Below are 25,040 nucleotides of genomic sequence, written 5' to 3' on the forward strand. Positions count from 1 at the left end.
GAACAAAATGGCTATTTAAAAATTGGATGTATAAGGAAAATAATGGGCTTGGGAGGAGGGCTAATTGCCCTCAGATAAATTTCGGCTCTTAAAAAGGGAACTAGAATATTTAGTTTGCAATCGAATTAGCTCCTTTAAAAATATCAATGATATAATTGTCTATGATAGCGCTTCGCTGCCTATGATGTTGATTATATGCCCTTGTGAAAACCTGCATGCATATAGTTTTTCTCTTTCATTGAAACTCCCCCTAAACGTTAACTAAAAGTTTCACCTCAATACTCTCAGCGTCATTAGTCGCAGCAATCGCAGTAGCAGCATTAATTTTATTTAAGTAGTGTGTTCTGTCTAGTTCAAAATCCAGGGGAGTTGTCTTTGGTCAATTGGATGGCTTTCTTCAATCCCTATCAGACTTGGATTTTGGATACGATGCTGTCTTGATAGAAACCACAGCCGACGGCTTACAAGATCATGTCTTCAAGACTATGGGGCACATTGGGCTTACCATAAGCAGTTCAAAGACTAAAGTGATGGTCGTCAACCATTCTGCTCCATGTCAAATCATTATGGACGACAAACCAATTGAAAACGTCGAGGAATTCAAGTACCATGGACCTATTTTAATACCAGATAATCGAGTTGGAAAAGATCTTTCTGCCCGGATATTAAAGGCTTGGGGAGTGTATATCAGTGTTAAAAAAGTGATATGGGCCAGATGGGAGATCTCGACGGAAACCAAAGTCAGAGTCAACATAGCATTCGTGTCTTGTACTACTGTAAACTTGCAAGACATGGCCGCTCAAGGCTGAAGAGGCAAGAGCTCTGGACGCTTTCGATTACCGCTGCCTTCACTATATACTCTTAATCAACAGATGGTCTGGAATTTCCAACAGTGAAATATGAAGCCGCTGTTGCCAGGATGAAGAGCTATCCATTATCATCAAAAGACGTCTCCTCAAACTGCTCGGCCATACCTTGCGTTACGACAAAGATACAATGTGTCGCGAGGTCCTTATCTGTAAGCCAGAACCATCCTGGAGATAACATCGGAGGGGACAGAAGAAAAGTCTTAGGCAAAAATTCAAAGAGGACCTTGAGTCGGGAAGGTTTCCGTAGGCATGGTAGGAAATGGGACGGGAACTTGCTGAAGACTGCTGGGGAAGCTGCAGCCGACAGATCGAAGTAGTCATCGAAGGCAATTTCAAAGTTCATTGGTGCCAGGAAGGACGGTTCTTCGTCTTGTTCCCGCCTAAAGTAAATTCAAATCTGCCACAACTTACCCTGAAAGGTCCATCTTAATAATGTAAGCCGTTCTTGAGATCTTAACTTGCTTAGTGGCAATAGTTGTAGCAACAGAATACACAGAGCACCTTTGGTTTTCTTTAATAACCCCATTGAACACACGCTGAAAGTCTCAACTATAAGCCGTTAATACCATAATACCATAAACCGTTCCTTAAGCATAGCTCCTCTTAAACATAAACCTCTTCACAACCTGTATGCGCATAGCGTGATCCAGTTTAATTCAATGCTAAATCAATGTTTTCCAAATATTTCATGTTAATACCCTTAGCTTTAGTAACTGTAGTAGTACTACCCCATTGAACACACGCTGACAGCCAGAGAATATAGTAACAGCCAGAGAATTAATCGTAGTAGCCTTAGCTTTAGTAGCAGCAGTAATAGTAGTAGCCGTAGTAGTATTGGTATTGGTAGTATGAGTAGAAACAGTAGTATTAGGATACAAATATTGTCTTTTGGTTAGTTCAACCCCTTCCCCCCCCCCCCCAACGTAACCTGTAAGTTTCAACTTCACACACTAAACGCTCCGTCAGGCAAGGTCGTATGCTGTCTCCAAATATTTTTAAAACAGTGATTGCAGACTGTTTGCGATTGTTGTCTCCTATTGTGTTTAAAAAAAATGCTGGTATTAGTCATATTGCTTATGCTGATAAAGTACTAGTAGTTAGTCATACTAGGTCGGGCCTCACTAATACCGAACATATCACCGAATCTACACATTCTGCTTAGTGCTTTGTGCAAACTTTGACCTTCTGTAAACGTTACTAGATGCGAGTTTCTTTGTTTTAATATTTCTAACTAGCTCTGCTCTTCCTTTACAAGTGGGTACAGTCCTACTCAAGTATGTTTCAAAGATGAAATGGCTTGGCATTACTTTTTCTGTTAGACTTTCGGCGACATCTTCGTCTCTGGCTGCTAGTGCTCTATAGTGTATTCGTATCTCGTATTGTAAAATCTCACCAAATAGAGGAAGGTACAGTCGCCGAGGCTTATGTAAACTTTACCGTTGGGATTCTTTTCATTTTCCCCACAGTATTCCCTGAAAATCTCACCTTCATACCCTTTGGCCAGGTTGTAATAGTAGTCATAGTAGTAGTGTTCGTACTAGTAGTAGTATAAACGGTAATAGGACAAATACTAGTAGCAACAGTAGTATTAACGTATTGCATTTTGGTCAGTTGAACATCCCTCTCACAAAGTCCTGGAACTTTTAATTTAATAGAATTAGCCGTTGCTATGACATTACTGATATGTCGTTTTAATAGCCTGTATATTCATATAAATCGTGAAGTTTTCATTTTAATGTTCTTAGCCTTACAAATAGTTGCAACTGAAGTAGTAATAGCAAAAAAGTACTGGTAGTAGCATTAGTTGTAGCGCGCACAAATTGCCTTTTGGGTAATAGATCTTCCCCTTTAAGTATTCTCCGAAAGTTCCAACATAATATTTAGTTAAAATTTCCCCTCAATATTCTGTCAAATTTTCATCTTCATACGCTTAGCCTTAATAGTGATAGTAAAATAATAGCAGCGGTAGTAGTTAAAGAAATAGTAGCAGTAATAATGTTGTATTAGTAATAGTAGCAGCATTAATATAATTAGCAGCATGCACATGTTGCCTTTTGGTCAGTTGAATATCCCCTTCTAATACCCCTGAAGTTTCATCTTGATACGGTAAGCCATTCCAAGTATATCATTGATACACCCTTTTGACAATCTATACGGACATAATACGTTATGATTTAGTTCAACTTTCCCCTCAACATCGCCAGGGGACTAAATTAAATACAAGACCTAGACAAATTACAGCAGTTGTAGCAAACAATAGGATTATTTCGCAACAGAATATTTAACTTCATGTTCATTTCATTTTATCCAGTTGCTTTGGTGTTCTCATTGAGGCAACTCTATTAGCTTCTGCGACCTTACTTGTTTGTTTTTAGGTTATTTGAGTTTTTATCAGTGTTGAAGACGCCTTGTTTCATACAGGCAAAATATCCGCGTCGTTTTATTTTTATCTTTTATTTCAACTGACCGTAACTCCGTTTGTTTGTTCATCGTTGAGATTTCTCTCTATGTTGTTCTTTGTCAGTAGTAGTACCCACATCCATTCTTAAGATACGCATTTGATAATCTTTTGATAATCTGCATGCACATAGTGTGTTTTGATGTTGTTCAAATTTCCCCTCAATATTCTGTCAAATTTTCACTTTCATAAGCTTAGCCTTATTAGTACTAGTACCATAGCAGTAGTGGTAGTAATAGGAGCAATAGTAGCAGTAATATTATTGTATTAGCAGTTGTAGTAATAGTAGTAGGAACAGTATTGATAACAGTAGTAGCATGTACATGTTGCCTTTTTGTCAGTTGAACATCCCCCTCATGATGCCCCAGAAGTTACATCTTGATACGATAACTCGCTCCAAAAATATCACAGATATGACCTTTTGACAATCTATACACACGTAATACGTTTTGATTTAGTTCAACTTTCGCCTTAACATTTCCTCAGATGTTCATTTCAATATCCTCAGCATTGGTAGTACTCGCTACGGAAGCAGCAGTTTTAATGGTAGCAGTAGTAGTAGTAGCGTGCAAGTATTGCCTTTCTGGTCAAATGATCATCTCTCCTATCATTTCCTGGAAGTTAAAAATCAATATACTCAGTCACTCCTGAGTGAAGTCCTTTTGACAACCCTTATGCGCATAAAATGTTTGTATTTAGTTCAACACTCCCCTCAAAATTCTCTGAAAAGCTCACCTAAATGCCCTTGCCCTTAGTCTTTTTGAAAAGTAAAGGTCGAACATGCCTAGCTTATATACTATATGTAAACAACGGACGAATTGCCTAACTTACATCCCTTGCTCTGAAGGCTGTGGGGGGGGACTTCTCCAAGGACATAATTACTTGACCTTTCAACTGTGCTGAACAAAATAGCTATCTCAAAATTTTTATTGGATGTGTTTTGGGAAATGATGGGCGTGTGGGGGGGGGGGGCTGGTTGCCCTAAAATTATTTTTGAAAAAGGGCACTCTTAAAAAAGGCACTCGGACTTTTAATATTAACAAAAAACTTACATGCCTCCGGGAGTAGTAAGTATCTATTGAATTCTGATACTTTATGTTCCCTGGCAGCTTTCCAAGACAGATTAACAGACTAGTTATTTGGAAAGGTTTTTTAGGGAAAGCTGTCAATCACCCATGTGTTATCCACAGTTCCATTTTTGAAGTCTGTGGAAACAGTTTGACGTGTTCGGTGAGATTACGTTCCTTGGCGTTTGATGGACATTTGCAAAAAAGGGGTAATTAGTGATTGGATAATTTTTTAACGTGAAATCTCTGAATAAAATATTTTTGGAACATGTACTTGACGATGGATAAAAGGGTTAAGGTGATTAGCAATTACGAGTAAGGATCCCCCCACTGGTTCCTGGCAGTAGGCTACGCATATCAAATTGCTGTACTGTGGGTTAGGTAACATGATTAAACACGCTTTTACAATCGGAATTCATTGATTGACATTTGCAAAAAAGGGGTAATTAGTGATTGGATAATTTTTTAACGTTAAGGGTCAATTTTGGAGGGAAAACCAAAAATACTCAGAATCGAAAATCAATGGGATCTACCTCAAGGGCAAGGCTCAGAGGCCCTTCCTTCCTCCATTTCTGAGGGCAGGGGAGGGGGGAGGGGGTTTAATTTTGGAGGGAAAACCAAAAATACTCAGAATCGAAAATAAACGGGATCTGCCTCAAGGGGAAGGCTCAGAGGCCCTTCATTCCTCCATTTCTGATCGCGGGGGGGGTAAATTTTGGAGGTAAAACCAAAAATACTCAGAATCAAAAATAATTGGGATCTGCATCAAGGGAAAGGCTCAGTGGCCCTTCGTTCCCCCTTTTCTGAGGGCAGGGGAGGGGGGGAGGTCAATTTTGGAGGGAAAATCAAAAATACTCAGAATCGAAAATAAATGGGATCTGCCTCAAGGGGAAGGCTCAGAGGCCCTTTGTTCCCCCATTTCTGAGAGCAGGGGAGGGGGGGGGGGGTCAATTTTGGAGGGAAAATCAAAAATACTCAGAATCGAAAATAAAGCGTGATCTGCCTCAAGGGGAAGGCTCAGAGGCCAATTTTGGAGAGGAAAGAAAAATGCTCAGAATCGAAGATAATTTCCATTCATCTTAGTTTTTAACGATGCTACTTATTTCTAGTTGAAAATACTTATTTTTTAATTTAATTGGGAATGAAAAGTCAAACTCTAACATAAAGAACAAGTTATTTTGGAGGGGGTATCTGATGAAATAATTTAGGTCGTATGATCAATTTAATTTATTTTTTAAATTCAATAGTTTTTCAGTAAGGACATTCGATATCCTAAAAGTGTCTGATTAAAACTTTTACCTTGAGCATCGATGTTGTTAGCAGAATTTCAAAAAAGGATCGTTTATGAGGGCTGGCGTATCTGATGAAATAATTTAGGTCGTGCTGTCAATTTAATTTATTTTTTAATTCAGTAGTTTTTCAGTAAGGACACTCGATATCCTAAAAGTGTTTGATTCAAACTTTTACCTTGAGCATCGATGTTGTTAGCAGAATTTCAAAAAAGGATCGTTTATGAGGGCTGGCGTTTCTGATGAGATAATTTAGGTCGTATGATCAATTTAATTTTTTTTTTAATTCAGTAGTTTCTCAGTAAGGACACTCGATATCCTAAAAGTGTTTGATTCAAACTTTTACCTTGAGCATCTATGCTGTTAGCAGAATTTCAAAGAAGGATCGTTTATGAGTGCTGGCGTATCTGATGAAATAATTTAGGTCGTATTATCCATTTAATTTATTTTTTAATTCAGTAGTTTTTTTTAGTAAGGACACTCGATATCCTAAAAGTGTTTGATTCAAACTTTTACCTTGAGAATCGATGTTGTTGGGTCCCAGTCCACCAGCCTGAATGGTGGAAATCCACTAGCTCAGTATTGGCGTCTTAGTCCACCTGAATGGTGGAAATCTACTAGCTCAGTATTGGGGTCTCAGTCCACCAGCCTGAATGGTGGAAATTCACTAGCTCAAAATTGGGGTCTCAGTCGACCAGCCTGAATGGTGGAAATTCACTAGCTCAGAATAGGGGTCTTAGTCCACCAGCCTGAATTGTTGAAATTCACTAGCTCAGAACTGGGGTCTTAGTCAGTGTTCAGACTGGAGCGTTGGGGTCCGACTATCTGGGCTTTATATGTCAAGGTCTGAATGTTAAGCGATGGACATGAGCTCGATTGGGACCCCATTGTGAAAATGGAAAACAAAAAACAAAAATATATTGTTGGTATGTGTGTAGAGCATGGCATGGTTACCGCTAGAGCAACAGTCTAACCCTTGACGGTTTTAGGTATCCGTGAATAAGTTCTAAGACTAGAGTGGAAGATGGGACAAATTTTTGGAGGTGCCCACCTCACCTGCCCAGAGTCTCAGGCAGGTGACCCTAAATTTGAAAAAGTGAAAATTGGCTCAGATTTTCTAAACTGAGCTGAGACAATGAATAGATACTATAGGGAAAGTGATTGGAGACGCTGGGCATCCGTGAACAAGTGCTAAATTGAGAGAGGAATTTGGGACAATATTTGGGGGTGCCCACCCGCCCAGAGTCTCCGGCAGGTGACCCAAATATTTAAAAAACACACAAAGCCGACAGACACAAAGAGACGAATCACACACAGAGAGGACAAACACACAAAAACGACACATAGAGACGACACATGCACAGAGACGATACACACATACAGAGTCAACACACACACAGAGACGAGACATACACACAGAAATGACAAACACACATAGAGACGACACACACAAAGAGACATCACACACACACAGATACAAAACACACATAGAGACGACACACACATAGAGACAACATACAAACACACACAGACAACAACCACAAAGATACGACACACACAGAGACTACACACTCAAATTGACTAATTACACATATACAAGACACACACAAAGAGAATACACACAAACAGAGACGACAAACATAGAGACACGACACACACAAAGAGAATACACAAACAAAGAGAGTACTCACACATAAAAACGACACACACACAGAGACGACAAACACACAGAGACGACACACAAAGAGAGACGACACGCACACAGAGACGACAAACAAACAGAGACAACACACACACACAGATACAGAAACACACAAAGAGACGACACACGCACAGAGAGGACAAACACACACAAACGACATACACACAGAGACGACACACACAGAGAGATAACCCACACATAGAGATGTCTGACACACATAGACGAAGCACATACAGAGATGACACAAGCACAGACACGGAACACACACATAGACAACTCACCCAGAGAGAGGTCAAACACACAGAGATAAGAGACACAAAGAGACGAATCACACACAGAGAGGACAAACACACAGAAACGACACATAGAGACGACATATGCAGAGAGACGATACACACACACAGAGAGACGAGACACACACACAGAAATGACAAACACACATAGAGACGACACACACAAAGAGACATCACACACACACAGATACGAAACACACATAGAGACGACACACACATAGAGACAACACACACACAGAGACAACATCCACACAGAGACGACACACACACACACACACAGAGACGACACACACACAGAGACGGCACACTCAAAGTGACGACTTACACAAAGAGACGACACACACACAGAGACGACAAGCACACAGAAACGACACACACACACGCAGAGACGACACACACATAGAGACAACACAGACACAGAGACGACACAAACACAGAGACGACAACACATAGAGAGACGACACGCACAGAGAGACGACAAACACACAGAGACAACACACACACAGATACGAAACACCCACAGAGACGACACATGCACAGAGACGACACACACAAACAGAGTCCACTCACACACAGAGAGGACAAACACACAGAGACGACAGACACAAAGACATTACACCCCCCCACACAGCACACACACACACAACCCACCCCGAGAGACTGCACTTACACAGAAACGATACACACACACAGAGCCAACGAAATCATAGAGACGAGACATGGCGTATCTGATGAAATAATTTAGGTCATATGATCAATTTAATTTTTTTTTTAATACTGTAGTTTTTTTTAGTAAGGACACTCAAGACAACACGCACACAGAGAGAACACACACACACAAATACGAAACACACACAGAGACGACATACTCAAAGTGACGACTTACACATTGAGACGAAAGACACACACACAGAGAGAGACGACAAACGCACAGAGACGAGACACATAGAGAGACGACACACACACACACAGAGACGAAAAACACACACAGACAACACACACACAAAGAGATGACACACACACACACAGATACGAAACACACAAAGAGACGACACACGCACGGAGTTTCTGACCGTTTAAGTTTTGATGTTAGTGTTGTCAGTCAAAAGCTATAAGCTTGAGAAAAGAGCTTGAGAAAATTGCCTGATTATCGAAAAATGGGGAAACACCCTCCAAAAGTCGACAGGAAAGCCCCCCTCCGGCGCGCCTATAATCAGGCAATTTTCTCAAGCTCTTTTCTCAAGCTCATAGCTTTTGACTGACAACACTAACATCAAAACTTCAACGGTAAGAAGCTCCGTGCGTGTGTCGTCTCTTTGTGTGTTTCGTCTCTGTATTTGTGTATGTGTGTGTCATCTCTTTGTGTGTGTTATATCTGTGTGTGTGTTGTCTCTCTGTGTGGGTGTGTCGTCTCTCTATGTGTCTCGTCTCTGTGTGTTTGTCGTCTGTGTGTGTGTGTGTGTGTGTCGTCTCTATGTGTAAGTCGTCACTTTGAGTTTGTCATCTCTGTGTGTGTGTCGTCTCTGTGTGTGTTTCATATCTGTGTGTGTGTTCTCTCTGTGTGCGTGTTGTATTGTGTGTACTTACTAAAAAAAACTACGGTATTAAAAAAAAAAAAATTAAATTGATAATACTACCTAAATTATTTCATCAGATAATCCAAGTCTCGTCTCTCTGTGTGTGTTGACTCTGTGTGTGTGTGTATCGTCTCTCTGCACGTGTCGTCTCTATGTGTCGTTTCTATGTGTTTGTCCTCTCTGTGTGTGATTCGTCTCTTTGTGTCTGTCGTCTCTGTGTGTTTGTCCTCTCTGTGTGTGAGTGGACTTTGTGTTTGTGTGTCGTCTCTGTGCATGTGTCGTCTCTGTGGGTGATTCGTATATGTTTGTACGTTGTCTCTGTGTGTTTGTCATCTCTGTGTGCGTGTCGTCTCTCTATGTGTTGTCGTCTCTGTGTGGGTGTCGTCTCTGTGTTGTCTCTATGTGTGTGTCGTCTCTGTGTGTGCGTTTGTGTGTGTGCGTGTGTCGTTTATGTTTGGTTGTCGTCTCTCTGTGTGTGTGTCGTCTCTATGTGTAAGTCGTCACTTTGAGTGTGTCGTCTCTGTGTGTGTGTCGTCTCTGTGTGTGTGTGTCGTCTCTGTGTGGGTGTTGTCTCTGCGTGTGTGTTGTCTCTATGTGTGTGTCGTCTCTATGTGTGTTTCGTATCTGTGTGTGTGTGACGTCTCTTTGTGTGTGTCGTCTCTATGTGTGTTTGTCATTTCTGTGTGTGTGTCTCGTCTCTCTGTGTGTGTTGACTCTGTGTGTGTATCGTCTCTGTGCATGTGTCGTCTCTATGTGTCGTTTCTGTGTGTTTGTCCTCTCTGTGTGTGACTCGTCTCTTTGTGTCTTTAGTCTCTGTGTGTTTGTCCTCTCTGTGTGCTAGTGGACTCTGTGCTTGTGTGTCGTCTCTGTGCATGTGTCGTCTCTGTGGATGTTTCGTATCTGTGTGTCTGTCATCTCTGTGTCTGTGTTGTGTCTATGTGTGTGTCGTCTCTAAGTGTGTGTGTTGTTTCTGTGTGTTTGTCCTCTCTGTGCGTGTGTCGTCTCTTTGTGTGTTTCGTATCTGTGTGTGTGTTGTCTCTGTGTGTTTGTCGTCTCTGTGTGCGTCTCGTCTCTCTCTGTTTGTCGTCTCTGTGTGTGTGTCGTCTCTGTGTGTGTGTCATCTCTATTTGTAAGTCGTCTCTGTGTGAGTGTCGCCTGTGTGTGTGTGTCGTCTCTCTATCGTTGTCGTTTCTGTGTGTGTGTCGTCTCTATGTGTAAGTCGTCACTTTGAGTGTGTCGTCTCTGTGTGTGTGTGTGTCGTCTCTGTTTGTATGTTGTCTCTGTGTGTGGGTGTGTTTTGTCTCTATGTGTGTTTCGTCTCTATGTGTGTTTCGTATCTGTGTGTGTGTGACGTCTCTTTGTGTGTGTCGTCTCTATGTGTGTTTGTCATTTTTGTGTGTGTGTCTCGTCTCTCTGTGTGTGTTGACTGTGTGTGTGTGTGTATTGTCTCTGTGAATGTGTCGTCTCTATGTGTCGTTTCAGTGTGTTTGTCCTCTCTGTGTGTGATTCGTCTCTTTGTGTATGTCGTCTCTGTGTGTTTTTTTAATTTTTGGGTCACTTGCCAGAGACTCTGGGTGGGTGGGCACCCCCAAATTATGTCCCAAATTCCTCTCTCAATTTAGCACTTGTTCACGGATACCCAGCGTCTCCAATCAGTTTCCCAATAGTATCTATTCATTGTCTCAGCTCAGTTTAGAAAATCTGAGCCAATTTCCACTTTTTCAAATTTAGGGTCACTTGCCTGAGACTCTGGGCAGGTGAGGTGGGCACCTCCAAAAATTTGTCCCAACTTCCACTCTCGCCTTAGAACTTATTCACGGATACCTAAAACCATCAACGGTTAGACTGTTGCCCTAGCGGTAACCATGCCATGCTCTACACACACATACCAACAATATATTTTTGTTTTCCATTTTCACAATGGGGTCCCAATCGAGCTCATGTCCATCACTTAGCATTCAGACCTTGACAAATAAAGCCCAGATAGTCGGACCCCAACGCTCCAATCTGAACACTGACTAAGACCCCAATTCTGAGTTAGTGAATTTCAACCATTCAGGCTGGTGGGCTAAGACCCCAATTCTGAGCTAGTTAATTTCCACCATTCAGGCTGGTGGACTAAGACCCCAATTCTGAGCTAGTGGATTTCCACCTTTCGGGCTGGTGGACTTAGACCCCAATACTGAGCTAGTGTATTTCCACCATTCAGGCTGGTGGACTAAGACCCCAATACTGAGCTAGTGGATTTCAACCATTCACACTGGTGGACTGGGACCCAACAACATTGATTCTCAAGGTAAAAGTTTGAATCAAACACTTTTAGGACATCGAGTGTCCTTACTGAAAAAAACTACTGGATTAAGTCTCTTTGTGTGTTTCGTATCTGTGTGTGTGTGTCGTCTCTTTGTGTGTGTGTTGTCTCTGTGTGTTTGTCGTCTCTCTGTGTGTGTGTGTCGTCTCTCTATGTGTCTCGTCTCTGTGTGTTTGTCGTCACTGTGTATGTGTGTGTGTGTGTCTGTCGTCTCTATGTGTAAGTCGTCACTTTGAGTATGTCGTCTCTGTGTGTGTGTCGTCTCTGTGTGTGTTTCGTATCTGCGTGTGTGTGTTCTCTCTTTTTGTGTGTTGTCTTGAGTGTCCTTACTAAAAAAACAACTGTATTAAAAAAATAAATTAAATTGATCATAAGACCTAAATTTTTTCATCAGATACGCCATGTCTCGTCTTTCTGTTTGTGTTGACTCTGTGTTTGTGTATTGTTTCTGTGCATGTGCCGTCTCTATGTCTCGTTTCTGTGTGTTTGTCATCTCTGTGTGTGATTCGTCTCTTTGTTTGTGTGGTGTCTGTGTGTTTGTCGTCTCTGTGTGTGAGTGGACTCTGTTTGTGTGTGTCGTATCTGTGCATGTGTCGTCTCTGTGGGTGTTTCGTATCTGTGTGTGTGTTGTCTCTGTGTGTTTGTCGTCTCTGTGTGCGTGTCGTCTCTCTATGTGTTGTCGTCTCTGTGTTTGTGTCGTCTCTGTGTCTGTGTTTTCTCTATGTGGGTGTCGTCTCTGTGTGTGTGTGTGTGTGTCGTTTATGTGTGCTTGACGTGTCTGTGTGTGTGTCGTCTCTATGTGTAAGTCGTCACTTTGAGTGTGTCGTCTCTGTGTGTGTGTCGTCTCTGTGTGTGTGTGTGTCGTCTCTGTGTGTATGTTGTCTCTGTGTGTGTGTTGTCTTTCTGTGTATGTCGTCTCTCTTTTTGTTTGGTATCTGTGTGTGTGTCACGTCTCTGTGAGTGTGGCGTCTCTATGTGTGTTTTGTATTGTCTGTGTGTGTGTCTCCTTTCTCTGTGTGTGTGTATAATCTCTCTGAATATGTCGTTTCTTTGTGTTTATCATCTCTGTGTGTGTGAGTCGTATCTTTTTGGCTGTCGTCTATGTGTGTGTTTCGTCTGTGTGTGTGTGTCGTCTCTGTGTGCGTGTCGTCTCTCTATGTGTGTTGTCTCTGTGTGTTTGTCGTCTCTGTGTGTGTGTCGTCTCTATGTGTAAGTCGTCACTTTGTGTGTGTCGTCTCTGTGTGTGTGTCGTCTCTCTATGTGTGTCATCTCTGTGTGTTTGTCGTCTCTGTGTTTGTGTCGTCTCTATGTGTAAGTCGTCACTTTGTGTGTGTCGTCTCTGTGTGTGTCGTCTCTGTGTGGATGTTGTCTCTGTGTGTGTGTATGTTGTCTCTATGTGTGTGTTGTCTCTATGTGTGTTTCGTATCTGTGTGTGTGTGATGTCTATTTGTTTGTGTCGTCTCTATGTGTGTTTGTCATTTCTGTGTGTGTCTCGTTTCTCTTTGTGTGTTGACTCTGTGTGTGTGTGTATCGTCTCTGTGCATGTGTCGTCTCTATGTGTCTTTTCTGTGTGTTTGTCCTCTCTGTGTGTGATTCGTCTCTTTGTGTCTGTCGTCTCTGTGTGTTTTTTTAATTTTTTGGTCACCTGCCGGAGACTCTGGGCGGGTGGGCGCCCCCAAATATTGTCTTAAATTCCTCTCTCAATTTAGCACTTGTTCACGGATGCCCAGCGTCTCCAATCACTTTCCCAATAGTATCTATTCATTGTCTCAGCTCAGTTTAGAAAATCTGAGCCAATTTCCACTTTTTCAAATTTAGGGTCACTTGCCTGAGACTCTGGGCAGGTGAGGTGGGCACCTCCAAAAATTTTTCCCAACTTCCACTCTAGCCTTAGAACTTATTCACAGATACCTAAAACCGTCAAGGGTTAGACTGTTGCCCTAGCGGTAACCATGCCATGTTCCACACACATACCAACAATATATTTTTGTTTTTTGCTTTCCATTTTCACAATGGGGTCTCAATCGAGCCCATGTCCATCGCTTAGCATTCAGACCTTGACAAATAAAGCCCAGATAGTCGGACCCCAGCGCTCCAGCCTGAACACTGACTAAGACCCCCATTCTGAGCTAGTGAATTTCAACAATTCAGGCTGGTGGACTAAGACCCCAATTCTGAGCTAGTGAATTTCCACCATTCAGGCTGGTCGACTGAGACCCCAATTTTGAGCTAGGGAATTTCCACCATTCAGGCTGGTGGATTGAGACCCCAATACTGAGCTAGTGGATTTCCACCATTCAGGTGGACTAAGACCCTAATACTGAGCTAGTGGATTTCCACCATTCAGGCTGGTGGACTGGGACCCAACAACATCGATTCTCAAGGTAAAAGTTTGAATCAAACACTTTTAGGATATCGAGAGTCCTTACTGAAAAAAACTACTGAATTAAAAAATAAATTAAATTGATCATACGACCTAAATTATTTCATCAGATACGCCAGCACTCATAAACAATCCTTTTTTGAAATTCTGCTAACAGCATGGATGCTCAAGGTAAAAGTTTGAATCAAACACTTTTAGGATATTGAGTGTCCTTACTGAAAAACTACTGAATTAAACAATAAATTAAATTGATCATACGACCTAAATTATCTCATCAGATACGCCAGCCCTCATATACGATCCTTTTTTAAAATTCTGCTAACATCATCGATGCTCAAGGTAAAAGTTTGAATCAAACACTTTTAGAATATCGAGTGTCCTTTCTGAAAAACTATTGAATTAAAAAAATAAATTAAATTGATCATACGACTTAATTTATTTCATCAGATGCCCTCTCCAAAATACCTTGTTATTTATGTTAGTTTGACGTTTCATTCCCAATTAAATTAAAAAATAAGCATTTTCAAATCGAAATAAGGAGCATCGTTAAAAACTAATATGAATGGAAATTATCTTCAATTCTGAGCATTTTTGTTTCCCCTCCAAAATTGACCCCCCCCCACCCCTGCCCTCAGAAATGGGGGAAGGAGGGACCCCTGAGCCTTGCCCTTGAGGCAGATCCCATTTATTTTCGATTCTGAGTATTTTTGGTTTTCCCTCCAAAATTGCCCCCCTTCCATGCCCTCAGAAATGGAGGAAGAAGGGGCCTCTGGGCCTTGCCCTTGAGGCAGATCCCGTTTATTTTCGATTCTGAGTATTTTTGGTTTTCCCTCCAAAATTGACCCTCCCCCCTCCCCTGCTCTCAGAAATGGGGGAACAAAGGGCCTCTGAGCCTTCCCCTTGAGGCAGATCCCATTTATTTTCGATTCTGAGTATTTTTGATTTTCCCTCCAAAATTGACCCCCCCTCCCCTGCCCTCAGAAATGGGGGAACGACGGGCCTCTGAGCCTTCCCCTTGAGGCAGATCACGCTTTATTTTCGATTCTGAGTATTTTTGATTTTCCCTCCAAAATTGACCCCCTCCTCCCCTGCCCTCAGAAATGGGGGAATGAGGGGCCTCTGAGCCTTGCCCTTCAGGCGGATCCCGTTTGTTTTCAATTCTGAGCATTTTTGGTTTTCCCTCCAAAATTGACCCTCCCCCCTCCCCAGCCCTCAGAAATGGAGGAAGGAGGGGCCTCTGAGCCTTGCCCTTGAGGCAGATTCCATTTATTTTCGATTCTGAGTATTTTTGGTTTTCCTTCCAAAATTAACCCCCCCCCCTGCGATCAGAAATGGAGGAACGAAGGGCCTCTGAGCCTTCCCCTTGAGGCAGATCCCGTTTATTTGCGATTCTGAGTATTTTTGGTTTTCCCTCCAAAATTGACCCCCCCCTCCCCCCCCTCACCTGCCCTCAGAAATGGAGGAAGGAGGGGCCTCTGAGCCTTGCCCTTGAGGTAGATCCCATTAATTTTCGATTCTGAGTATTTTTGGTTTTCCCTCCAAAATTGACCCTTCACGTTAAAAAATTATCCAATCACTAATTACCCCTTTTTTGCAAATGTCAATCAATGAATTCCGATTGTAAAAGCGTGTTTAATCCTGTTACCTAACCCACAGTACAGCAATTTGATATGCGTAGCCTACTGCCAGGAACCAGTGGGGGGATCCTTGCTCGTAATTGCTAATCCCCTTAACCCTTTTATCCATCGTCAAGTACATGCTCCAAAAATATTTTATTCAGAGATTTCAGGTTAAAAAATTATCCAATCACTAATTACCCCTTTTTTGCAAAAGTCTATCAAACGCCAAGGAACGTAATCTCACCGAACACGTCAAACTGTTTACACAGACTTCAAAAATGGAACTGTGGATAACACATGGGTTATTGACAGCTTTCCCTAAAAAACCTTTCCAAATAACTAGTCTGGTAAGCTGTCTTGAAAAGCTGCCAGGGAACATAAAGTATCAGAATTCAATAGATACTTACTACTTCCGGGGCATAACTTACAAACCCATACCCAGGCTCTGGGGTGTTGTGTCAGCCCTGGAGCCATTGTTATGTGATCTTTGGATAACTTTGAACAAAATAGCTATCTCAAAATTTCAATCAGATGCATTTGGAGAAAAATGGGTGTGGGGGAGGGCTATTTGCCCTCCAATCACTTTTGACTCTTAAAAAGACCACTAGAACTTTCAATTTCTAATCGAATAAGCTCCGTTCGAAGTTTCTATGACAACTTCTTCTATACGAAGTGTCTTGTTAAAAAAAAAATAATAATAATACATTGTGCCCACTTCGCTGTTTACTTAGGCAGTTCTATTTTGCTGCCTAAGAATTTATGTGACCAAAAACAAATTATATGCGTAAAACATTAGTAATCGATCTTTTTTATTGAAAAATAGATTTTCTCCTCGTTATTTGCTACAATACTCTTACATGTATTTTGCAGCTACTGACGATGGGGACGATGATTGTTGGGGGGGGGGGGTTGGCTGATTAGAAGAAATCCACTAGCAGCAGTGATCTCGTCTATGGGGAATTGGTTTTTAAAATACATTAAAAAATTGTTTTCTTTCAGGAAACGCAAGGGCAAGAAGCCGCATCAGCAATAGGTTGGCTGCCCCTAACATCCCTGGTAATATTTATCGCCGCTTTTTCTATTGGATTTAACAACATCCCCTTCCTAATTATGGGAGAGATTTTACCTTCTCGCTTCCGAGCTCTTCTTGGACCCCTTTCATCTTCTTTCAACTTAATTATGACATTCACAGTTGTGAGAACATTCCCAATAATGGCAGACTCGGCGGGAAAATATGGTGCGTTTTGGTTTTATATGGCATGCTGTATTGTGGCCGTATTTTTTGTGTATTTTTGCCTACCAGAAACAAAGGGAAAATCATTAGAAGAGATTGAAAAGATGTTTGGAGGAGGTTTCGCTTGTCAAGACGTGGAGAATCCAAAATCCATACCAGAAGTTGAAATGCCACCAAGATTAATTTTAGGAAGATATGATTCTGAGGATGAAGACGAGGATGATGGAAGATTGGCCCCTACTATTGCATAGAGTGAGAGACACTAAAAACTGGATATGACCAGAAACTATTGTTATTCAAAATCATATTCTAGATATTCCTTTTTTATAGGACTTGAATTGATTCCAATATATATGATAAGTTATATTTGCTAAATAAATTTCTTTCTACGCCATGGAAGATATTAAATTTAGAAATGTCGGTTTTACGGTTAGCATTTATTGGCTCCATGTATTCCATGATAAGGCCAGATAGACGTACAAAACCGTAGGTTACTGAAAATGCTTGGCACTTGGCACAGTATTACATAACAAATTAGGCATTAAAATATTCTTATAGCTCTCCCTACTATAAAAATTGCAAACCATTGTGCAGCAAATAGGGGCATAAGAGCACTACATTTATGAGGAGCGGGTGAATGGATATTGTAATATTGGCAAAATTTCTACAAATGTGGGTATCAACATTTGTTGATCAAAAGTGATTGGAAGGCAACTTCCCCCCCCCACGCCCACTTTTACTCAAATAAATTTGATAAAATTTTGAAATTGCTATTTAAAATAGTTCAAAGATCAGATAACAAAAACTCCGAGGTCAACACAACCCCCCAGAGCCCGGGAGCAATAGTTGTAAGTTACATTTCGAGGGCCTATAAATTTTATGGAAGGGGTGGCCGTATATACTTAAGAGGGGGCTAACATGGTTGGAAATAAAAAGTTTTAGTTCCCTTTTTAAGAATCATAAGTGATCAGAGAGCAACTAGACACCCCTCCTTCCACCCTCTTTTCCCAACATACATATGATCAAAACTTTGAAATTGCTATTTTAAATAGTTCAAGGATCATATAACAAAAACTGCGAAGTCGACACAACCCCCCAGAGGCCAGAAACAATAGTTTTAAGTTACGCCCCAAGGGCACACGAGGCTTTTATGGAAAGGGTGGTCAGTAGTATCTATATACACAGTTTCACACCTACATTCACACCTACAAGAATATACAGTGTGGTATCACGTGGACATTGCAAAAAAAGCTGGCAAACCTTTACCTATAAAGTGCCCATGCATGTTTTGAAACAATAGTCAAGGTTGTATAAGACAATCATACTGTTTTTTTTTTTTTTTTTGCTATTGATTTCAATTGCACAAGGAATTTCACAAGAATATGTAACGTAGCTTCACGTGTACATTTAAAAAAAGCTGGCAACCTATAAAGTGGTCCAACATGTTTTGAGAGTATGGTCATGGTTGTATAAGACAACCAGACTAGGTTTTTGTTATTGATATCAACTGTACAAGAATGTGCAGCATAACCTTTTTTATTTTCTGGCATTATGACTTCCACACGGAAGTATCTATCATTTTGAGTTTCACACAGAAAGGTAAACTTTTCTGTAAATATACGAGCTATGATAAATTCCACATGCCCCTAACAGCTGTTTTGATTACAAAGTTAATGAGACGGGCATTTCATGTACGCGTGTGTATTTACTAAAGGGGGTAATTGTTGTAGAGAAAAAAAGAGGAGTTGGAAGGAAGGGGGTGCCCCCCTATGAATATTCTGAATAAATTTCAAGTGTAGGTAATAGTTGAAATTGTTTTTTTTTCATACATCGTATTTACAAAAAACAAAACATTTTTATGCATTAATAGCTTAACTGAACTTAACAATGCTATGAGTTAGACCCCTATTACGCCTTTTCCTTTTAAATGTTATTACTGATCCGAGTAAAAACGATACCAGTATACCTCATTCTTTTATTCTAACTTAACTTGTAGGAATAGGACTTCTAGAATAAGGATTCATTCCCTCGACTAAATCAGTTTATTCATGTATAATGATGAAACAGAGACTATTAAGTTTCAGTCTTTTTCTCATTCATCTTCTCTACCCACACATGATTCTATGTTTTTCCCTCTAATTAGGACGCATTCACCGGGCTTTTATTTATTCCATTCAATTAGTGTAAGCTAACTACAATATACTGAAATAATCGAAATTAAGTTTAGTGGGGTGTAAAAATAGTAGTTATTTCCTACCCGGTAAACATTTGACTTAAAATTCTTCATTGGAAGTAGTCAATTGCTAATGATATCTCCTCGACAGATATTTTTTTATTGTATGTTATAGCTATTAGCCAAACATTGCTCTGTGTTTGTCATACCAACTAGTAAATATTTATCGGGGTTTTATTTTTTCTGTTCAATTATTTTCAGTGTAAGCCAATATAATTACCTCATTCTTTTATTCTAACTTAACTTGTAGGAATAGGCCTTCTAGAATAAGGATTCATTCCCTCGACTAAATCAGTTTATTCATGTATAATGGTGAACAAAAGACTATTAATTCTCCGTATTCTCCTTCTTCTTCTTATCTAGCTAAACGTTGCGCTGTGTTTGTCACACCAACTAGTAAATATTTATTGGGCTTTTATTTATTCCGTTCAATGATTTTCAGTGTAAGCCAATATAATGCTAGAGGGTAAATTAAGTTTTGAGGGGGGGTACAAATGGTAGTTATTTAGTACCCGGTAAACATGTGACTTGAAATGCTTCATTAGAAAAAGGTTATTGCTAATGATACCTCCTCGACAGATATTTTTTTATTGTATTTTATAGCTATTAGCCAAACGTTGCTCTGTGTTTGTCACACCAACTAGTAAATATTTATCGGGGTTTTATTTTTCTGTTCAAGTATTTTCAGTGTAAGCCAATAAAATTACCTCATTCTTCTATTCTAACTTAACTTGTAGGACTAGGACTTCTAGAATAGGGATTCATTCTCTCGACTAAATCAGTTTATTCATGTATAATGGTGAACAAAAGACTATTAATTCTCCGTATTCTTCTTGTTCTAATTATCTAGCTAAACGTTGCGCTGTGTTTGCCACACCAACTAGTAAATATTAATCGGGCTTTTATTTTTTCCGTTCAATTAGTTTCAGTGTAAGCCAATATAATGCTAGGAGGGAAATTAAGTTTAAAGGGGGATAAAAGTGGTATTTATTTAGTACCCGATGAAAAGTTGACTTAAAATGCTTCATTAGAAATAGTTTATTGATAAGGATACATCCATAACAGATATTTTTTTATTGTATGTTAGAGCTGTTAGCCAAATGTAGCTCTGTGTTTGTCACACCAACTATTAAATATTTATTGGGCTTTTATTTTTTCAGTTCAATTATTTTCAGTGTAAGCCAATATAATAACCTCATTATTTTATTCTAAATTAACTTGTAGGAATAGGATTTCTAGAATAAGGATTCTTTCCCTCGACTAAATCAGTTTATTCATGTATAATGGTGAACAAAAGACTATTAATTCTCCGTATTCTTCTTCTTCTTCTTATCTAGCTAAACGTCAAGCTGTGTTTGTCATACCAATTAGTAAATATTTATCGGGCTTTTATTTTTTTTGTTCAATTATTTTCAGTGTAAGCCAATATAATGCTAGGAGGGAAATTAAGTATTGAGGGGGGTAAAATAGTACTTATATACTACTCTATAAACATGTGACTTAAAATTGTTTATTCTAAGTTGGTTATTAATAATGATATTTCCTCGACAGATATTTTTTTATTGTATTTTATAGCTATTAGCCTAACGTTGCTCTTTGTTTGTCACACCAACTAGTAAATATTTATCCATTTTTAAAAATGGTAGTTATTTAGTACCCGGTAAACATGTGACTAGAAAAGACTGAAATTGATTTTTACTCCCAGGACTCAGATATTCAGGCGTCAAGTCAAAAAGAGCAAAGCTCAATCATGAGACTGGCAGCACTGACATGAATTTGATGAGAGAAAGCGTAATTCACTATGCCCCACTAGCACTTTGTAGCGAGTTAGCTGTAGCTTCTATGGTAAACACCATTTATCAGAAAGCTTAGGGGGTTCAGCTGCACGGGAGGTTCAGTTGTATGTGGGTTCGATTATACGGGGAGTTCACTTGCACGGAGGTTCACTTGCACGATGGTTCAGTTACACGGGGTTTAGTTAAATTGGGTGGAGTTGCACGGGGGGGGGGGGGGGTGAGTTGCATGAGGGTTCATGTAAAGAGGGCTCAGTTGCACGAGGGTTTCTTTTGGACTTCGAAATTATTCAAATTTTTTTTACGTATCTTAAAATGACATAAAATATGCTTATGGCTCTAACAATTGTACTCTATGCTTACCCAGAGACACGATGCGGCTTTCCCACCGCCTCCCCCCATTTTTTTTTCTTGAATTTCTTTTTATTGGACTAAATTCTTTTTGGACTTCGAAATTATGCAACTTTTTTTTACGCATCTTAAAATGACATGAACTATCTTTATGGCTCTAAAAATTGTACTCTATGCTTCCCCAGAGATACGATGCGGCTTTCCCACTGTTACTCTATGGCCGATTATCGACACTACCTAGTTTATTGCATGTATTAAATCAGTATTTTTTACACAGTGGAACGATAAACGCATAAGTCATATCTTTAAGAAAGTGAAGTTGAAGAATTTTAAGAAAATGTTTTCACATGATAGTGTTATTGTAGCATTGAATGCTGACAAGGAGAAGTATTTGACCTATGAAACAAGTAAAAGTGGTACCACTATCGGAAACGTATGCTTGCATTGTCATGGCAGTAAGGTATGAAATTTCTTTGGAGTACCAAAATAATTCGAATCTTATGATGGTTAATATGCGAGATTGAGGTCCCCGGAGATGATTGCAATCAAAGAGAATGCCAACATAAAAATAATAGTTAATAAAGAGGGGCATCTTCTTGCTAGTGCTTGTGGTAACATGTTACCCAGTTGTTGTTACTTAAATTTGTTACTTTCCAAAAATGTGTCAAAATATCATTGAAGGAAAAATTGATCCGAAAAGATGCTACGAAAAATTTGATTTCCAAAAAAAAATAGCTAAGGCTGTATCTAAAATAAATATTCACATTAGAATACATATAAAATCATATAGTTTTACATATATAGTAGAAAGAAACACTCAACTTCGTAAAGTGTGATTACTTTTATTTACTTTTCTCTCTCTTTTAATTACTCCAAAAATACTATCCCGCTTAAATCAAAACATTATGTTTCTTGCTGTATTATTCTTTCAAACTTAATACTAAACAGATTATTTTACAATAAAAAAAATTATTAATACTTTGGCTCGAGGTCAAACATTTACATATAACATTACAGCACTAGTTAAAATTTAAAGTAAATTAAAACTGCGTATATATAAATAAGCATTGTGTAATAACTTACACAAATATTTAAGTCGCAAAACTAGATATGTTATTATACTATTGGCTAAGACTTAAAGCATTTTTAAAAACAAAACACGGTATAGACTAGTATTTATAACAGTAGATATTTTCTCAATTACATTTGTTACAACTATATAACTTTTCTCATATACGACTAAATACATTTCCGTCTTAAAACTTTGGTTCTATCTCGAACCCACTTGTGTTATTAACTGTCATTATTTTATAAGCCTGTTTGTCTATTCAGACTCTTTAGACAGTTTGTCTATTCAGACAGTTTGTCTTTAGACAGTTTTATAACGTTTTTGTCTGTAATCTCTCTTTTTTTCAGCTTTAATGTCTTTTTGGATAAGCTAAAAATTTTAGCTATTCGTCTTTTTACCTGTTTTGGCACTACCAATTGACTTGTGCCCGTACCCTGAAGGTTTGCTTACCAGGGCTGCCTTCTGGTAACTTCTATAACGTTTCTAAGTTCTCTTGTCATCAGCTACAGCTAAAAAGACTATTATGAACCTGCACCCAAAATAATTAATTTAATAATTTGTGGCTACCCATTTTTTTTTCTTTCTTGGGCTATTCTTTTTTTCAGAAAAAGTGGCCCTTCTGCCGAAAATACCTGGCCTTCTTGGCACACAGTAATTCAGTTTTTGACATACAAGTGACAATGACTATTTTCACTTTAACTTCTCCACTTTTAGTGATGTGTCTTAGGTTTCAACTTCAAGTTCTTAAGGCTATTATGTGCCTTACTTTCAATTCAGTTTATTTTCCTTTTAGTTTCTTCTGGCTATATTTTCAACTTGAACCCTTCTCCTTTTTTTTTGATTCGATATTTCAGTGGAGCTTAAGGGTTTTTTCAAGTGTTTTCCCGCTTTTTCAGTAAAATATGTCTCTCTTTTTTTTTAAAGCCTATATTTATATATTCCATAATCTTAACAAGTTTTTATGCTGATTGCCCTTTATGATCACATTCATTATCTCCATATTTCTAAGAGGGGGGGGGTCTAATTTTTGCAACCTGTATTTTTTCCCAGCTGATTTTAGAAAATTTTTAATTAAGCTTTGTCCCGCATTTGCTAGTTCTCATTTATTCATAAAAATGTACGTTTTTACGATATCCTGAGTCCCACAAAATTGTGTGGTTTTCATCGCAGACACATATTCCTTGTCTGTGGTATATTGATACGCTTGAATCTGGGAGAATTACAAGAATGAATTTCTGTTCAGTGTTCATTAATGCGAGTTTTCTTTTGTTGTGTAAAGCTACATTTTATTTTCAAAGAAAAAGTGGATACTGTTTAGTTTGTGTTAGAGTTCAACGGATTGGGATTTGGGTGTTTGGGTTTGCACAGGTGAAAACCAATTGTTTAAACTAGGATTCTCCTGTGCCAGTTTGTTTTCTCAGATCCAAAACATCGCTAGAGTTAAAATTATTATCTTGAACTATGAACTGTGGTTTGCTTGTGACGATGAGGTTTATTTTTGGCTTATTTTAATGGATTTTTCGTTGGCTGTTACCTCCTGGTAAGTTTTTAGGTTATAATTTATTTTTATATCGCTTTTCGTTTCCTTTACCTAGCACTCCTTTTGTTTTCTAAGCTCATTCTAAGTTTTGCTTAAACCTTTATAGTGCGTCTTTAAAATTTCTTTTTTTTTCTTTTTACCATTTGTAGCTAATAAAAAAAATATTCTCTTAGACTAGAACTAATTATAATAAGATTACAGCCAGCGTGTACATGTCATGATCTAATACAAACTCTCACTGTCTTTCCCATTACAATTATTTTTAAAATTCTTTAAAACATTTTTTTTTCGAATTCGACTGGAAGGGCCAACCCAGAGGCTCGAAGGTCAGTATGTACATTGTATGTACTTCACCACTAGAGAGCAGCAGTGATTGAGCTGACTCCAAATTTTTTAGCTTCCAGTGACCCTATTTCTGTACACTACCCTCCTTCGCTTTTTTTTTTTTTTTTAATTTATCCCCCCAGAAATAAAATTTTTCAATATACATATCAAAAGAAACGCCATTTAATGCTGATTCTAAATATATATAATTTAATTAGGTTCCCTACACCCATTTAAAAGTTGCGTGGCCTTACTTATTTCCTTTTTCTTTTAAGCAGAGCCTAATTTGTTTTGATAAGTCTTCACATTATAGCACTAGCGAAGTCTTATTTCGTATCGGAAACAAAATTGTTGCAGGAACCTATGATGTCACTTCAGATCGGAGCTAATAATTTGGCGTTGGAATGTGACGTTCATAATTTTTACTGGCGATATATATTTGAAAGAAAACTTGATGTTATCTATATACCGATTAAAAAAGAAAATATAGATATTTCTTTAGTGGCTTTTATAATAGTTTGATTTTTATTTAATATATATTTTTTTTGTTATCATTGTTTTACTCAAATATTAATCTGCTGGGGGCTGCGCTTGTTCTGCCTTTCTCCGTTTCCTGGTCCGAGTTCTGGACTCCAAATTTTTGCTTTTCTTCCTTATAATATTGGCAAGTTTTTTCCGTGGTTTCTATAGTGTGGCCTATAAGGCTCTGAGTCCGAGTGCTGTTTTGTTGCCTCATCAAATATCTTTAATCTTTGTTTCTCTTGATGTTTGGCCTTTTTCATAAGGGTTTTAGCGACTTGTGCTGCTGACAAAGGAACTTCTTGCTGCCCCTTTGGTTTCTTTACTGTTCTCCATAATTTTTTTTTCAAAGAAGGTTTTTTTGACGATGGCCTAGGTTTAGCTTTATCGATTTCTGTAGAAGAATTTT

The 25,040-nt window shown here is 39.0% G+C and overlaps 1 protein-coding gene across 1 annotated transcript in view; it reads left to right on the plus strand.

Annotated features, from left to right (window-relative positions):
- Positions 1-17,082, plus strand: part of LOC148949228 (trehalose transporter 1-like protein) — a 36,419-nt gene extending 19,337 nt beyond the window's left edge. Inside the window, exon 5 of the mRNA XM_089092656.1 lies at positions 16,568-17,082. Coding sequence (XP_088948782.1) covers positions 16,568-17,053 — 486 coding nt within the window. The 3' untranslated portion in view covers positions 17,054-17,082. The remainder of the gene's footprint in view (positions 1-16,567) is intronic.
- Positions 17,083-25,040: the final 7,958 nt, after the last annotated feature.

The sequence above is a fragment of the Artemia sp. Qi Xiang Cuo genome, chromosome 8 (genome assembly GCF_049724085.1).
Source record: "Artemia sp. Qi Xiang Cuo chromosome 8, ASM4972408v1, whole genome shotgun sequence".
NCBI lineage: Eukaryota > Metazoa > Arthropoda > Branchiopoda > Anostraca > Artemiidae > Artemia > Artemia sp. Qi Xiang Cuo.